Here is a 14,624-nt window from a genome sequence, read left to right on the forward strand (position 1 = left end):
CTGCCCCAACCCCCAGCTCACCTGTCTTGGCCACCAGGTGAGTCCAGCCGCTCCACACAGCCACCACCGCCCCCCCGCCCAGTGTGGCCCGGTCCAGACTCCGTGGCCGGGACAGGAAAGGCCCAGCGAGAGGGGCGCCCAGCTGCCCGTGTCTGTTACTGCCCCACAGGAGCACAGCGCCACCTGCTGCTCAGCACAGGAGACAAAACACAGACCCTCAGTCACACTGCAAGGACAAAATACACTCCTCTCTACTGTGGCGAGACGTGGACAGCTGGTGGGAGTGACAGGAGACACAGGACTCACCTGCGAGACACACACAGTGACTGGATCCGGCCGCCACCGCCACCGCAGTCACATGCTCCAGCCCTGCGCAGGAGAGCAGCAGGATGATCAGTGACCACACAGCGATCAATACATCAGTCAATCTATCAATACATCCATTCAGCCAAAGTTTATTGTGCTCTGACTGGGCCATGGGAGACACAGAGGGACAGACACAACACACTTACTTACTTTATTTTAGATCATGTAAACTGTTTACAGGCATATATTTATTTTACTTTATTGTATTTATGTATTTTATTTTGCTGTACATTTGCTTTATGTTTACCACTCGAAACATGCGAAGGGCGCTATACAAATAAAAATGGATTGATTGATTGACTGAAGAGGGGTCTGACCTGGTACCACACTGGGCTCCTTGGCGCTGAGATGGGCCGGAACCGGGTCAGGGTGTAGAGCCCGTCTCGCTTCACTGGCCAGACCCGTCCCCCACTGATACACTCGACCCGATCCTGCACACACACAAACACAGACACACACAGACAGAGACACACACACACATACACAGAGACACACAGAGTGAGAGAAAAAGCAGGACAGCCTGAGGACACCGGGACACGGGACACAACACACAGACCAGCCTGGCAGAGGAATTGTGCTGATTGTTGACACAATTGTTATTCTGATGTATCTCTCGTTAGGTCTGTGTTTGATTATTAAAAAAAAAACTACATGTATGTTTATGTAGATTATTTGAATTTGTCTGTTTTTGTCCCGTAATACATAGCAAATTTTATTTTCCATATATATATATATATATATATATTCCTGATCGGTGATCGGCTGATCGGTGTATATATATACACCGATCAGCCATAACATTATGACCACCTGCCTAATATAGTGTATGGCGCCCAAAACAGCCCTGACCCGTCGAGGCATGGACTCCACTAGACCTCTGAAGGTGTGCTGTGGTATCTGGCAGCAAGACATTAGCAGCAGATCCTTTAAGTCCTGTAAGTTGCGAGGTGGGGCCTCCATGGATCGGACTTGTTTATCCAGCACATCCCACAGATGCTCGATTGGATTGAGATCTGGGGAATTTGGAGGCCAAGTCAACACCTTGAACTCGTGATTCATCAGACCAGGCCACCTTCTTCCATTGCTCCGTGGTCCAATGTGCCCATTGTAGGCGCTTTCGGCAGTGGACAGGGGTCAGCATGGGCACCCTGACTGGTCTGCGGCTACGCAGCCCCATACGCAACAAACTGCGATGCACTGTGTGTTCTGACACCTTTCTATCAGAACCAACATTAACTTTTTCAGCAATTTAAGCTACAGTAGCTCGTCTGGTGGATCGGACCACACGGGCCAGCCTTCGCTCCCCACGTGCATCAATGAGCCTTGGCCGCCCATGACCCTGTCGCCAGTTCACCTGTCGTGGTCATACTGTTATGGCTGATCGGTGTATATAAATATATATACATATAATGTTGAATTGCTTTGGCAGCACTGCAGATCTGTTAGTCATGCCAATAAAGCACCTGAAACTGAAATGGAGTGTGGCAGTGACAGAGTGAGAGAGTGACAGACCCACCTGTGACGGCCATTGAGTGTCTCAGCCCAGCAGCCACTCCTGTCACCTCCTCACACAGAGACTGAACACAGAGATGGAATAACATCACACCTGACCCGCAGTTTCATCTACTGTTTACACAATCACATTAACAAGACCTCCACATTGTATTCAGCTGGACATCACCCAGACACACACTCACACCCAGCCAGACACATATACTCTCTCTCTCTCTCACTCTCACACCTGGACGTGCCGGGGCTGGGTGCCGTGTCCTGGGAGTCCAGGGACTCCGAGCTGCCCGAACACATTGGAGCCACAAGAATAGACAACACCGCCTTCTAAACAGGGAGAGAGAAAGAGAGAGAGGTTAGAGAAGGACAGGGAGAGAGGGGGAGTGAAGGAGACAGACAGAGAGAGAGGGGGTGGGAAAGGGAGTACATTATACATCAACCCTTTAAAGCATTTTTAACATTGATATATCTTAATGAATGAACATAAATATTAGCAATAGTCCTGTTATAAATCATTGTGTGTGTTTTGTGAGGTCTGGACTGCACGACGGGACACAGGACACCAGGCTGCCCCGCCTGCGCCACACAACTGCGTCTCTGGCCAGACAGCACAGCCTGGCTCTCTCTCACTGTGGGGGGGAGACAGTGGCCAAATCCCAGCACAGGCGTCAAGGTCAATCCTGTAAGCTGGAGAGCAGACACACTTACAGAGTCTAGTCTAACATACAGACAGACACGATCCTCTGACTAGACACTGGGGCGGTTGTGTGTGTGCATGGGTCTTGCAATTTTGCCCTTTAGCCCACTTCACATGACCCAGCCCAGCCCAGATTACACACCAGTGCCAGCGTTAATACCCGTGGCCTGGTGCCAAGGTCGCCTCTGCACTCGTCTGTTCACCGGGTCACTCTCTCCCTCTCTCACCCATCAGCAGGAGGGTGAAATCCCAGCCACAGGCCACCTGCCGCACCACGCGCCCCGCCGGCCCGGGACAGAGCTGAAAGGTCAATACGTCGCTGGTGTGGCCGAGGCCCAGCTGCCCTCGGTGGTTCTGTCCGCACACCCACAGCTCCCCCGCAGCTGCAGGCACACAGACACAGGTTTTAGAGTCGCAGACAGGAAGACACACACACACACAGAAACAGACAGAAAGACACACATTAGAGTCACACAGACCAAGAGACACACACACACACAGAAATGCAGAGTAAAAGGCAGACAGACCAATAGAGAGAGACAGAGTCAGTCTCTTACCAGTCAGCAGTGCCGAGTGTCCGCCCCCCCCCACAGCGCCAACGAGCCCCCGGGGTGCCGCTGCCTCCTCCCCCGCCACAGCACCGGGCTCGGACTGGTCCTGCTGCCCCCCACGGCCCAGCTGCCCATAGCTGTTCGCCCCCTGCAGGAGAGACGGGCACGGTGGTCTGGAAGAGTAGCTGAGTGTGTAGGTGTGTGTGTGCAGGTATGTGTCTGTTTGTGTTTGTGTTCATGTTTGTGTTTATGTGTATATGTGTTTGTGCAGGTATGTGTATGTATGTGCAGATATTTGTACGCTTAAAGGTATGTGTATGTTTGTGTTTATGTGTGTATGTTTGTGTTTATTGTATACTGTATTATTTCACTTTCACATTGCTCTAATAATCTGTTAATCGCCCTAGATAAGGTCGTCTGCCAATAAATAAATTAATAATAATAATATGTGTGTGTGTGTGCAACACAACATAGGTGTGAAAGCAATTTTTAACGTTTTAAAAATCAAGAGATAGACAGACAGAAGGACAGATATGTGTGTTTGTGCAGTTTTCTCGTTTAACTACACCGCAAGTTTAGCAGAGATGAAGCAGATTTCCACATTGTTTCTTCGGTCCTACTATGAACCCCCTCCACACACACACAGAAACGCGTCCCTGTGTCCCGCTGTAGGACACGGGGCGCATACTGACCCAGGTGAACAGACACTGCGGCCCGCACGCCGGCTCGCCGGCCTCCATGGATGTCAACAAACCCACACGTGTGATGGACGGCACTTCCGCACGGAACAGGAAGTGGTGCGCGCTGCGTTGGGTCAGGCGCTCCGCCATGTTGAGTGTGGCCAAGAGCCGGAAACTCCAATTTGATGAAATGTATTCCCAGGATTGAAACTGAATTCCAACCCCTTTGAGCTGCAGTCGGCGGGTTTTCAAAAACTGCACTTCACTGAGTGTGTCAGCAGAGGAGAGCTGTGATTATTTGTGTGTGGTTGAAGTGTGATGTCAACACAGAATGTAGTCACTATGGAGTCTTATCACTAGTGACTTGTAGTCACTATGGAGGTAGAGAATTAAAAGTTTTTGACACCTTACTGTGTCAATAGGTTACCATAGTACACTACACAACACTTTATCGTTCCCCACCCCAGATTACCACATTCTACACTTTACCGTGTTTTCACCACAGTGCAGCAAACTACATTGTACTGTGTTGTTACCACAGTAGGCCTACTCCACATCAAACTCTACTCTGATTTTTAGCTTGGTACACAACACTGTGTTTATGCATTACTACATGTTCCTGTGATTTTACCATGGTAAACCACACTATATGTAATGTGTTTTTAACACACAACACCATACTTTACATAATATACACACAATTATATCTGTCAGTAAATCCTAACAATACCATAGACCTAGAAAAACTAATTTGCTGTCTGTTTGAGATTAAAACATGGATGACATTTTTTTTCTTAATTCTGACAAAACAGAAGTCCTAATTTTAGGAGACAAAAATCGAACTGTTCATTATGCACTAACAAAACTGAGTAATGATAACTTTAATTTCTCCACTAAGGAGATGGCATGAAACCTGGGTGTCATCTGTGATCATAATCTATCTTTTGAATCACACATTCAGAATGTGTCGAGATCCTCCTTCCTCCAGCTTAGAAACATTGCTAGACTGAGACAATTCCTCTCGTTACAGGACACTGAGAAATTGATACATGCATTTGTTACATCTAGATTGGATTACTGTAATGCCATTCTGTCAGGCAGCACAAACAGAGCTATTTCTGCACTTCAGTCCAAAATGCTGCTGCAAGAATCCTAACAAAAACAAAAAAACATGAACACATCACTCCAGTATTATCTTCTCTTCACTGGCTGCCCGTGCACTACAAGATAGACTTTAAAGTTCTCTTACTAACATTTAAAGCACTAAAGGGAATGGCACCTCCCTACTTAAAAGATCTCCTTATGGAATACACTCCAGGTCGGCCATTGAGATCACAGGAAGCCGGTTACTTAGCGCTCCCCAAAATACACAAAAAAAGCGCAGGTGGTAGAGCATTCAGTTATAGGGCCCCAAAGCTGTGGAACGATGTTCCAGCCAATATAAGAGATGCCCCCTCTGTCTTAGCCTTTAAATCACGGCTGAAGACTCATCTGTTTAGTCTCTGTTTTTCTAGCCCATAGTGCCGCCGGTGTGCCATGGACATGCAATTGCACAACTGTCTTTGGAAATGTCCTGCACTGCATGACGAGTATCTGAGCACGACTGCCTTCTTGTCTTCCAGCAACAGCCTCCTCTGAGGGTCCAACGAGGCACCTCATGCCCCACCATGGAAGTCTGATGAGGCACAACCCATCCCAGAAGCATCTCACCACGGAGGGTCAACGGGGCATCCACAACCAAGGTCTGACGAGCCATCGCAACCCAAAGTCTGTTGATGGTCCAACCCCCCCACCCCCGATGGCCAGCGAGAGGCCTCCTCCAGAGGAAGAGCACAGCCAGCAGCACCGATAAAGAACTTTCTGATCTCCTTGCTGCTGTAATAACTATACTGACTGGAGGGGAGGCAACCATTAGGCCTAGGCCCTAAGCCGTGGACCACCACAGATTCATTTTCTCCTACATGCCATCCATAGGAGTTTTTTTGTTTTTCTCTCCTCCGTGCCTAAATGGTTTATTTACTTAAATGTTCACTCACTTTATTCTAGATCATGTCTATATTTTATTTTATTGTATTTATGTATTATTTTATTTTGCTGTAAGTTTGTTGTATGTTTACCAGTCTGTAAAGCATTCTGTGGCTACCCTGCGAAGGGCGCTATACAAATAAAAATTGATTGATTGATTGATACTTATGTTTACTAAATTTCTACCATTACAGCTCCAGTCCTACACACAAACCTAAAACCACAATTTCTCAGGGAATGTGTGTGTGTGTGTGTGTATCTGTGTTATTATTTTCTGTGTCTGTTGTGTGTGTCTACACAAACTCTCCATTTGTCTGCTGCCCATCCATCAGTCCATCATGTGTGTCTGGCCCCATCTGGTTTGGATGGCATTGTCTGAACTTTCAATCTGTTATAAATCAATCTTTTTCTTATCAATTAAAAAATATATATTGCTACTACTAATAATAATAATGATAATTTTGTGTTTGGTTTTTCTAAAGACTGTTGCCAAGAGAACCTGCATCAGCAAGAGACACACAGCTCTGCTTGGTTTAAAGTGCCAATTTATTACACAACCTTCGGGGGTACTGAACATCCACAGTCTAACGACTCCAGTCCGGCGCTCCACTGTCTTCACTCTGCTGTGACTCTCTTCCAGTACCGCTGCAGATACGCCACTCGCACTGGCCCCCCAGACAGACAGCAGAGAGGCAGAGGGCACCGACACAACAGCCCAGCCCAGCACCTCACACACCTACAGCATTGGGTAACAACACGAAACATTTGCGTGCACAAGCACTCACACTCGCATGAACAGTGTACATGTACACGCCTTTGAAACAAACAGGGTACAGGATTTTTATTTTCAATGGCGGAATGACAGAAAAAATACAGGGTGGGAAATCCAGAAGAAACAACACAAAGCATCCTGTCCCGGTCTCCTCCGCAGCGCTGGCTGACACAGTCGGCTCAGTCTGAACTGCGTTACTGGGCTCGTTCCGAACACGTTTAAAAGCTGCACACGCACATGCAAACTACAGCTCTCCAGGACCAGGTCTGCAAACCCTCTGGCTGTGTTCAACAACCTTCATGACTTCTTGTTAATTCCTTACAGAATTCAAACTAAAGTCTGTGTTTGAGATATAGGACCCTGGGAAAGCAAGCACGGGACATTTCAAAAGATAGGAGACAAAAATTAATAAATAAGAAGCTATGTTCCTTTACAGCACAGATCAGCACGGGCTCCTGCCTGATACTGCGGCTTCTTTGGCTGTTACTGAGGGAGCGGGGAATGAAGATGAGGTGGAGGAAGAGGTGCCATGTGGAGAGTTCAGTGTGGAGTGCTCAGTGTGTGTTCAGGGTGTTGAGGGCGCAGTGTGGTCAGTGTGGGGGTCGGGGTGTTCAAGGTGTTCAGGGTGTGCTCAGACGCCCAGCTGCGTGTTGAGGCGGTGCAGTGCGTCGCCCACGATGTCCAGCTCATGCCGCAGCTCCTCCACCAGGCTGTGCAGACTCAGCATGTCGCGCAGCACCTCCACGCTCTGGGTGTACGGGTTGTAGCGCACTGTGAACGGCCGCCGGATTGTCTTCGCAAATTCCCTGACAGCACACAGGGAGAGAGGGACACAGTTACACACAGCACACAGTACACAGGGCGAGAGGGACACAGAAAGACAGAGTGAGACAGAGAAGAAGAGACAGAAAGTGCTCACCTCATTTTGACCTTGGCCTCCTCAAAGCTCTCCGACACAAAGTAGACGTCCTGGAAGGTGGTGATGATGCATTCCTGGTTGCAGGTGACCTTGGGGTCAAAGGGCATGATCTTGGCATTGCCAGAAAGAGCGTGCTGGAGAGAGGAGGGAGGAGAGAAGAGGAGATCAGAGATTAGAATCAAACACCCCACCGTCACATTCAGACACGAACCTCTTCCAGTACCATATTATACCATGTCTCAATATTCCAAACTATACTACACTATACTGCACTGTACTATAATCTACTATACTGCAATATGGCGCTCTGTACTCTTTACTGTACTCTGAGCTGTGCCTGTGCTGTACTTTAAATAAACTTACCCTGAGCTCACTGATGGAGGAGAGCAGACCAGCTCCATAGGCCCTCAGCCTCCCCTCCTGTTTACACAGCCCAAACTCCACCGTGAAGAAGTAACACTGCAACACAGAGAGAGCGAGAGAGGAGTCACACACAGCACAGAGAGAGAGAGAGAGAGAGAGAGAGAGAGAGAGAGAGAGAGAGAGAGAGAGGAGAGGAGAGGAGAGGAGAGGAGAGTATGGTTCTGCATTTCCCTCTCACCGTGGCCAGTTTCTGCACGGCATCGTCAGAGGCTCCCAGGGAGGCCAGGCCGATCTCCTGAGAGAACTGGGCGAAGCTGGGCTCAGCCAGCAGGGGGACGTGGCCCAGCAGCTCGTGACAAGTGTCCCTGCGACACAGAGACACACAGAGACACAGACATGAGACCAGGAGAGACAGAGTTATAAAAGTGAGAATAGTTTGTGGAGGTTTGATAAACAGGACATGCTTTTAAATTTTTATTATGATTCCCCAAAGAAATTGTTGTGGGGGCGGTACTCACGGCTCGGGGGTGTACAGCGGGTCGGAGCTGTGCCGGACATACTGTGTGCAGTGAAACACCCGGAACGCCAGGCCGGCCAGGAAGTCCCGCGGGGAGAGGTACCCGGCGACTGGGCGGATAGTGAAGCCGGTGCGCTCTGAAACAAAACGGCACAACATCACACCGGGCCGTCACGCACTGAGAGACTGACTCACACAACTACACAACACAGGGAAGTGACTCCCTGAGACGCACAGCCTCCTCCCTCTCACCGCGCAGGAAGCGAGACACGTCCTCCAGCTGGGGGATGTTGTCCTCCCGGCAGCCGCAGTGCTTTGCCAGCAGGGGCAAGTTCTTCAGGTACTCTCGGCAGGCGTGGCTGGGGTACAGCTTGTTGAGCTCCCGGTACACCGTGCCCCAAGTCCGCACCTCCTCCTCCGTGAACTCGATGCGCGGGATGGGCTCCCCGCTGAGAGAGAGCAAGCGAGGGAAGAAGAGAGGAGAGGAGAGGACGGTGGAGAGGAAGAGAAACAAGAGAGAATGTGAGATTTAGATAAAAAGGCTACTTCTCTCGGTGGATGACATGATTATTATTTATTAACGATTAACTATTATTCTTAATTGATTCCACAGCCCAGCCACTCAGAGAGAGGCAGGCAGGCCAGCGGCATCTCAGGGAAAACCCAACAAATACAGGGAACAGAGGAGAAACTCACTGTCTGTAACTCATCGCCAGGTCAGCAAAGTACTTCCTCCTCTTCCTGTACACGTTGTCTTTGAAGCCCTGCAAGAGAGAAGATGGGCGTTCAAACAGAGCCTGGCTGTGTGTGTCGTTCCACATCACAAGACCGAGAGAGACAGAGACAGAGAGAGAGAGAGACGGACAGGGGCTGCAATCTCACCGGGTGGTCAGCGTCCAGGTCTGAGCCGTACATCAGCACGCGGTTGGCACACTTATCCAGGTCAGAGATCTTCTTGGGAAACCAGGGAACATTCTCCATGTCTGCAGGGATCAACACGGGAGCAGGACATCAGTCAGTAATCAAAACGCCGAATCAAATCGATCAGCCAATCAACCAGGCCAACAAGCAATGTGCCCTCTCTGTGCATCGGGGCTGCACAGCCAGGGGAGAGGAGGAGAAGAGGTGCATAGGAGGACAGAAGTGAAGGACGAGGGAGAAGAAACAGGAAGGAGGAGAAGGAGGAGGAGGATAGCAGCACAGTAAGAGAGGATGGAGGGGATTAAGGGAGGAGAGGAGGAGAGCATTAGAGTAGAAGAGGGAAGAGGAGGAGGAGAATGGCAGTATAGGGCGGGGTGGCAGTGTACCTTGGTCCGACAGGCAGGAGTTGTCGGGGGGGTGGGCCGTGACCTCGTGCACGTGGGAGCGCAGCAGGTGGATCAGGTCGGCGAGTTGCTCCCGGTCGCTGTCACAGTCCACGAAGATCTCGAACTCAGAGTTGCGGCGCTTGGACTTCCGGGACTCGATGTGCACCAGGTTTACATGGTTCTCCTGCGCACAAACACACACACATACACACACACATAGGGGGGGGGGGGACAGAGACACACATAGGTTATTTGAATAATTCTGTACGACTCAAAATTAAATCTATGTTTCTGTGTGTTGAGGACCATGGAGAACCAACTTCCAAAGGTGCACTCTCTCTCTCTCTCTCTCTCTTTCACACACACACACTGTAGCACACACTCACACAATAACACACACACTGAACCAGACCCTCACACACCATAACACACACGGTAGATCAGGCTGACCTGGAAGAGTTTGAGGGCCTTGACGAGGCCGCCCACCTCGTTCTTCAGCGAGAAGACGACCGCCGCCCGGCCGCGCCCGCTCGTCTCACTCCTATTGTCCTTGTTCTCATCGATCTTACTGAAGGTGGAGCGGTTCATCTGTGACAGAGGAGTGGAGGAAGAGGACGGGAGAGAAGGGGAGGCAGAGAATATGATTGTGTCTCGTATCGACCTGTAGCAAGAGCTGTCATTCAAATAAAACCTTTCACTTGAAAAGCAAGAGAAGCGGTGAGTGAGAGAAATGAAAAGAGAGAGGGGGATAGAGAAGGAGAGAGAGAGAGACAGGTGAAGAGTATAATTGAATCAGTGTATCTTGTATCCCAATAACAATCTTGTAAGGGCACAAGGTAAATTCACGCCCTGTACCACAAGAGGGAGCCAGAGTCCAGGCTAGACATCCTGTCAGCATGCAGCAGCTGATCTGTGGATGTGTGAGGGGAGTCTCTGTGTGCCAGAGCTGCCACCCGCCACACAACGCATAATAATCATTATAATAATAATAATAGCAGCGAATAGTTCTGTCATTTCTCATCTCATACCTCTTTCCCCAGCCTATATTACCTGGCACTGCTAAATGCATTCTAGCAAAGTGGAGGTCTGATCGTGTCTCTCCATAAAACAGAAGCCAGTACACACAGAGAGACACACACACACAAACACACACTGAAAAACACATACACACAGACCAGTGATGTAGATCTAATATAAATATGACTTCCAATACTTACCTAATACATATGGGCTTGTCACTTACTATATGGGCCAGAGATAATGCTATCTCTATGGTGAGTGTGCAAATGCAAAATACTGTCACAAACGGACCTTATTATGATGATTATGATTATTATCCAGGCCTACACGCACTGCATAATCGTTTCCCAGTATGCGCTCAAGATAGCTGCGATAGCGCAACCGCACCGTGTTTGCGCAGCGGCCCTGTGCTAATTAGAGCGGCTCGTTGGTTTACATTCAGATTAAAGGCGTGTTGACAGGAGGCTTGGCTCGCTTTTCAATTTGCACGGCTCTGTTCGCCGCTGTTTGCACGCAGGAGGGCTGCCTGTTTGCACAAGCCGTTGCTCCGTAAGAATTTGATCACTAAGTCAAACAAAGGAGTTTATACACTAACGCAATAAAACCGTAACACAGCAATACACGGTGTGGGTCACGTTATGCGACAGCTGATTGTGGCTGGCGGGCTGGAGACAGCGCAGTCAGGGCCAAGTGTGTCGCCTGTGACCGGATAGCCCCCCGCACGCTGCTCATTTGGGTGTCGACAGAGCGCGTCCACACAGAAACAAATCATGTCTATTGATATGATGCGCGCGCACACACACACACACACACACACACACACACACACACACAATGGGTGTTCCAGGCTGTTTGAACTCTGTATGCAAGAGCTGCAGTCTGGCGTATCAATAATACAGTAGCATACATGTCTGCTTCAGGGCATCGTAGACTCAAACCTTTTATATACATGTATAGGTCTGTATATTATTATTACTCGATTTCTTAGCAGACACCCTTATCAAGGGTGACTTACAATTGTTACAACGTATCACATTATTTTTACATTTGTACCCATTTATACAGCTGGGCACTTACTGGAGCAATCTAGGTAAAGCACCTTGCTCAAGGGTACAACCCACAACCCTGCACTCCAGAGTCCAGATGTTAACCTATTTTTTCTAGTATAGTTATCTGCAGACATACAGACACACACACTTTACTACCGGTTTGCAAATAAGAAATAATAATCTTTATATATATATATATATATAGGTGATATCCACTGGCGCGACACTGCAGACAGTTCAATAAAATCCCATTCACACGCGTCCAGCTGCACCTCCTGAAGCTCCAGTCTGTGCCACCGCTAGGAAGACGCACATGGGCTAAAACTGACCGCAGACCCTCACCTGTTCATTACAATATATTATTATTATTATTATTATTAATAATAATAATAATATTTGAGATTAAGAACAAGACATAGACACGCAAAGTCACACATAATTGTAACTTTCTACTAATCATTTATACTGACACTAATACTGCTACTTTTAATAAGACTGTACAGCAGAAGGACAAGAGCAAGTAAATCAATACAAACATATTGCATTTGTCCAGGAGTCGTGTGGCGCCCGGGGAGCAGGGCGGCTGCCGTGTCCGTCCGCAGACGCCGAACCAGACGGACCCCCGAAAGCATCGCCCACCAGACAGCCCGCAGAGCCGGGCCGAGCAGGACCGACATCAGCGCCCGCCCAGAGCGCCTCGGACACACGGGCGTCTCATCCAGCTTAAAGCAATCCCATTTGCAGAGCTGGGAAGCCTATTATTAGACCCCTCTTAGCCTAATCTCACACGGGTTTACAGGTTTTTTTCGCACCTGGACAAACTGTAATTAATCTGTCTGGTTAGCATACCCCCCACCTCGCTCTCTCTCTCAAATAAATCCAAATAAATACATACATACATACATACATACATACATACATACATACATAAATAAATAAGAGACAGCAGAGTTTCCGAAGCTTTGCCCTGCAGGCCTCTCTCTCTCGGATGCCCTTGTGCCCCTGTCCGCTGTGCCACATGCACATTTTTAACACGGGCGCTGTGTAGGAATATTATCTGTACAGACAGATACGTATATGAAATGCATAATTAGGTATATAAAATAACTTCAGTACATTCAGACGACCGTCGTGTAAACTACCAGGCGAACTAAAAACAGGGTAACTAACACATTGTAACAGACTGCGGGGAAGCTACATCATCATCATCATCATCATCATTATACAATTCATAAATGAAAGAGCTGCCACACGGCCTTCGCTTCAACCCAGGATAAGACGCACCTGAAGTCTCTCCCCTGACTTAATTCTCTAGAAAACTTCACACCAGGAACAGACCACTTAGAACACATAGCACATTAATGATGAGATCGAATAGGTTCTATTAAAAATGGATACTCAGTGATTCATTGCACGTTGACATCGCGTTGACACATGCACTTTTCATTTGTTATCGAACTGAAGCAGAGGTACAAACAATTGTGCATCCGACTGTACTTTGGCCAGGGCATTGTTTCCGTCATGCAACCACTACTATTATTATACAACTCATTCGTGTTATGTGTGTATGTATGTATGCATGTATGTATTTAGCCGTTCTCCAGCAGCCCCTCTCCTCCTCACACCGCCTGACCTTCTCAGCGCCTGACGCAAAGCTCCTTTAGCAGAATCAGACCAGCCCAATCACTGACCGACTGACTGAGGGGTGACTGATGGAGGGATTACAGAGAGCCGACTCCCGACTGGCATCATTACATCTTCAGAGAACATGGTTCAAGATATGCAAACCAGTAAACACATAAAATAATAATACTAATGCAATTGAATACTAATCACAAGAAGACGAAGAATCAGAAGAAGATACTTTTAAAAAGTTCTTACCTCATCGTTGAGCTGCTTCTCTTCGAAAGCAGAGTTCATGGAGTCGAAAGACCTCCCTCTGCGCGGCGCCTCGACCCTGCTGGAGTACATGCCGGACCCCCGTGTGTGCCTGAGCCTGTGTCTCTGGACCCCCGCCTCTGGAGCCTGTGCTGGAGGTGCTGAACTCGGCCCGGGACTCGGCGCTGCTCGGGTGTCTCCGCGGAGTGGGTGTCAAACTCAGGACGGTGGAGAGACAGAGAGAGAGACACAGAGAGAGACAGAGAGAGATCTGCCGCTGTGTGCGGATGAGGAGCGGCTCTGCGCAGGTATTTATTGAGCTGCAGCGCCGTGGGGGGCGGTAATCTCGCCCTGTAGAGCAAACGGAAAAAGAGCAGGACCTGCTCGCGTCACGGGGAATTAATGAGGAGAGAGAAGGGAACCTGGACCGATTCATTCGGGTTGCACATCAAGAAAAGCAACAAAAAAATATAGGGAAAACACAAGGCGGGGGGGGGGGAGGCAATAACCACCAAACAGAGACGGGAATGACGACTTTCCGCTTCTTGGAAAATTACAAGCAGCAAACAGAACATTTGCTCTTCTTTATTTATGAGCTTCTGTTGGTATTCGCATTGTTTCCTGTGGGTCTGACTCATGCGCCCTGCTACACTGGCACTCCCATTGAAGCGCTTCTGTTGAACTTTCCTGCCCCCCCTGCAGCCCCCATTATACTGCACCTGCACAGTACAGTACCCTCAAAATAAAGCGAAAATGACACACTAGTGTTTATTTTTAAAACGTTTGTTCCTTTCTTTTATTTCTTTCTTTTCCTTTTCTCTCCAAAGGCAACCCGTGTAGCCAAAGGTAGCCTCCGTTCACCAGCTCATGGATTATAACTTTAACCTTCACAATCATGCCCGCATTATTTGTTCGCCTTGGCCCGGGCAGGATAACGCTTTAAATTAAAACCTTTATTTAACCAGGTAAGG

General features: G+C 48.6%; 2 protein-coding genes across 6 annotated transcripts in view; both read right to left on the reverse strand.

Moving 5' to 3' along the window:
* sergef (secretion regulating guanine nucleotide exchange factor) overlaps positions 1 to 3,882 on the reverse strand; it is a 23,936-nt gene extending 20,054 nt beyond the window's left edge. For 3 of the 4 annotated variants that reach the window (XR_010816537.1, XM_066700823.1, XM_066700822.1), the window contains exons 1-3: positions 684 to 1,874; positions 307 to 369; positions 22 to 186 (exon numbers count right to left, since the gene is read on the reverse strand). Coding sequence is in view for 3 of the 4 variants with exons in the window: in XM_066700823.1 (XP_066556920.1) it covers positions 22 to 186; positions 307 to 369; positions 684 to 1,425 (970 nt within the window). In the remaining variant the exon portion in view is untranslated. The other variant, XM_066700824.1, reaches the window with a different exon arrangement.
* Positions 3,883 to 6,654: 2,772 nt separating this feature from the next.
* On the reverse strand, positions 6,655 to 14,302 carry tph1a (tryptophan hydroxylase 1 (tryptophan 5-monooxygenase) a). Of its 2 annotated transcripts, none has more exons than XM_066700827.1 (11): positions 13,657 to 14,302; positions 10,157 to 10,294; positions 9,707 to 9,890; positions 9,282 to 9,382; positions 9,096 to 9,163; positions 8,652 to 8,848; positions 8,401 to 8,536; positions 8,121 to 8,247; positions 7,883 to 7,978; positions 7,520 to 7,653; positions 6,655 to 7,406 (listed from the first exon to the last, which is right to left on the reverse strand). In XM_066700827.1, exons 1-11 carry the CDS (start codon positions 13,744 to 13,746, stop codon positions 7,232 to 7,234), a joined length of 1,446 nt encoding a protein of 481 aa, XP_066556924.1. In that variant the 5' UTR covers positions 13,747 to 14,302; the 3' UTR covers positions 6,655 to 7,231. The 2 variants fall into 2 exon arrangements, with proteins under 2 accessions (XP_066556924.1, XP_066556923.1); XM_066700826.1 differs by lacking the exon at positions 13,657 to 14,302 and adding an exon at positions 12,312 to 12,468.
* Positions 14,303 to 14,624: the final 322 nt, after the last annotated feature.

This window comes from Amia ocellicauda, chromosome 4 (assembly GCF_036373705.1).
Source record: "Amia ocellicauda isolate fAmiCal2 chromosome 4, fAmiCal2.hap1, whole genome shotgun sequence".
Classification (NCBI taxonomy): Eukaryota; Metazoa; Chordata; class Actinopteri; order Amiiformes; family Amiidae; genus Amia; species Amia ocellicauda.